Here is a 1,598-nt window from a genome sequence, read left to right as displayed (position 1 = left end):
AACAGAAAGAATTCGGAATCCTTGCAGGGTCGTCATCTGAAGCCCCAGACAGAAGAAAGCAAAACAAAACGCTGGTTGCAGTACCTCGTGGTGCTACTGTGGACCGTGATTTGTAACACCCCCTTTATGATTCAGGGACACCTGCCTGTCTAGTAAAAGAGTGACCATGTGGGGAGCGAAAGGAATGGGGGGTCAGGACAGAATAGAAAAGAGGCCTGTACCCATGTCTGTAACATTATACCAAAGCGAGGTGGTGGGTCCATGGGTGTTTTTAAAATGTCGCTGTGTGTTGTATTATTCCACATTTTAAATATTTCACGATAAAGAATATCGAAGGCTCATTTACTCTGGGATGATTCCCTAGCCACATCACCATCAGAAGCAGCATTTTGAGCGATGTCTCAGGAGTGTAATGGTTTTCTAAAGTCAGTCATGTCTTCCAGTAAGTTAACAAGTCAAAATGCTGTTAATAAGTCAAAAATAATGCTTGAGCCTGCCCAGAGCAAACACATGTTGGGAAAAACAAAACAAAACAGCACTTACCCAATAAGCAGAGATAGTTGGGCTCGATTAATCTGGATAGCTTCGTGACTTGATTGAGGATGTTGTAAAGCTCTATTGGTTCACACATAACCAACTCAGCCATCCTACTGGGGAGAAGACACAAGCTCAATCTCCATCTATTTAGATGGCTGCCACAAAGAGCTGTAACATTCATTCCGAAGGTTAACTCCAAACACAGACAAAATAACAATGTGAGTGACCAAAAGAAAAGGTTCCAAAAATTGACAGTGAATTGTGAGCCAAGGATGGGAGGAAAAGTCAAACAATATGTCGACCATACAAATACTTCTTAGCACCTACTCTAGGCCAGGCACTAGATACAACTAGGATAAACAAGGTCTAGCTCATGAAGTCTACGGTCTGTCGTGGAAGGCAGACATTGGACCAAAGGATTGTGCTGCTGAGCAGGCGTCTATTGTTGTGGGAGTCATGAATGGGAGGTCCTCATCCAATTAGAGATAGGAGTTGGGGCTCTCTGAGCTACTTAGCTAAGACAGGAGGGCAGGCAAGCCTCAGCCAGGTGAAGAAGACAAGAATATCCTCTCCTAGGCAGAAGCAGCTTTAAACACATAGGGGGAGCCTGGACTGGCTGGCGCTGACAGAGTTAAAAGGAGGAGGACATGCGAGGACACAGGGCCCCTTGTGAAGAGCTTGTAGGTTGTTAGGACTGCGGCAGTCACTGAAGGGTTGGGTCCCTGCTGCCTCTTCCTCAGGGATGCCCCCTCCCTTTTCTCAGGAGCCTGCCAGGAGTTGCAGATCAGAGATTCTGGAGGCTCATCAAAGGAGGAAGTGGGGAAGCAGTCGGGTCCATAGGTCATGTGTTAGTCTGGGACTAGAGAAACGAATCCAGAGACATCGTGTACGTGTAAGAGAGTGTGGGATACAAAAAGGTTTCTCCCCAGGTTGTCATGCTGTTTGCCAGCACGGTGGTGAGTTCTGCTGCTTAGAAGTTACAGTATATACTCCTGTATAAGCCGAGTTTTTCAGCATATTTTTAGTGCAGTTTTGGTGGTAAAATTAGGTGCTTTGGCTGA

At 46.0% G+C, this 1,598-nt stretch overlaps 1 protein-coding gene across 3 annotated transcripts in view; it reads right to left on the bottom strand.

Annotated features, from left to right (window-relative positions):
• Nucleotides 1-1,598, bottom strand: part of STYXL1 (serine/threonine/tyrosine interacting like 1) — a 45,159-nt gene that overhangs the window by 31,002 nt on the left and 12,559 nt on the right. For 2 of the 3 annotated variants that reach the window (XM_045283995.1, XM_045283997.1), the window contains exon 2: nucleotides 544-647. In XM_045283995.1, the coding sequence (XP_045139930.1) occupies nucleotides 544-646 (103 nt within the window). In that variant the 5' untranslated portion in view covers nucleotide 647. Of the gene's footprint in view, nucleotides 1-543; nucleotides 651-1,598 lie in introns of all 3 variants that reach the window. The other variant, XM_045283996.1, reaches the window with a different exon arrangement.

This window comes from Echinops telfairi, unplaced genomic scaffold (genome assembly GCF_000313985.2).
Source record: "Echinops telfairi isolate 266 unplaced genomic scaffold, ASM31398v2 ScPeMD7_5;HRSCAF=22, whole genome shotgun sequence".
NCBI classification, from domain to species: domain Eukaryota; kingdom Metazoa; phylum Chordata; class Mammalia; order Afrosoricida; family Tenrecidae; genus Echinops; species Echinops telfairi.
This window is presented reverse-complemented; position numbering and strand designations above follow the sequence as displayed.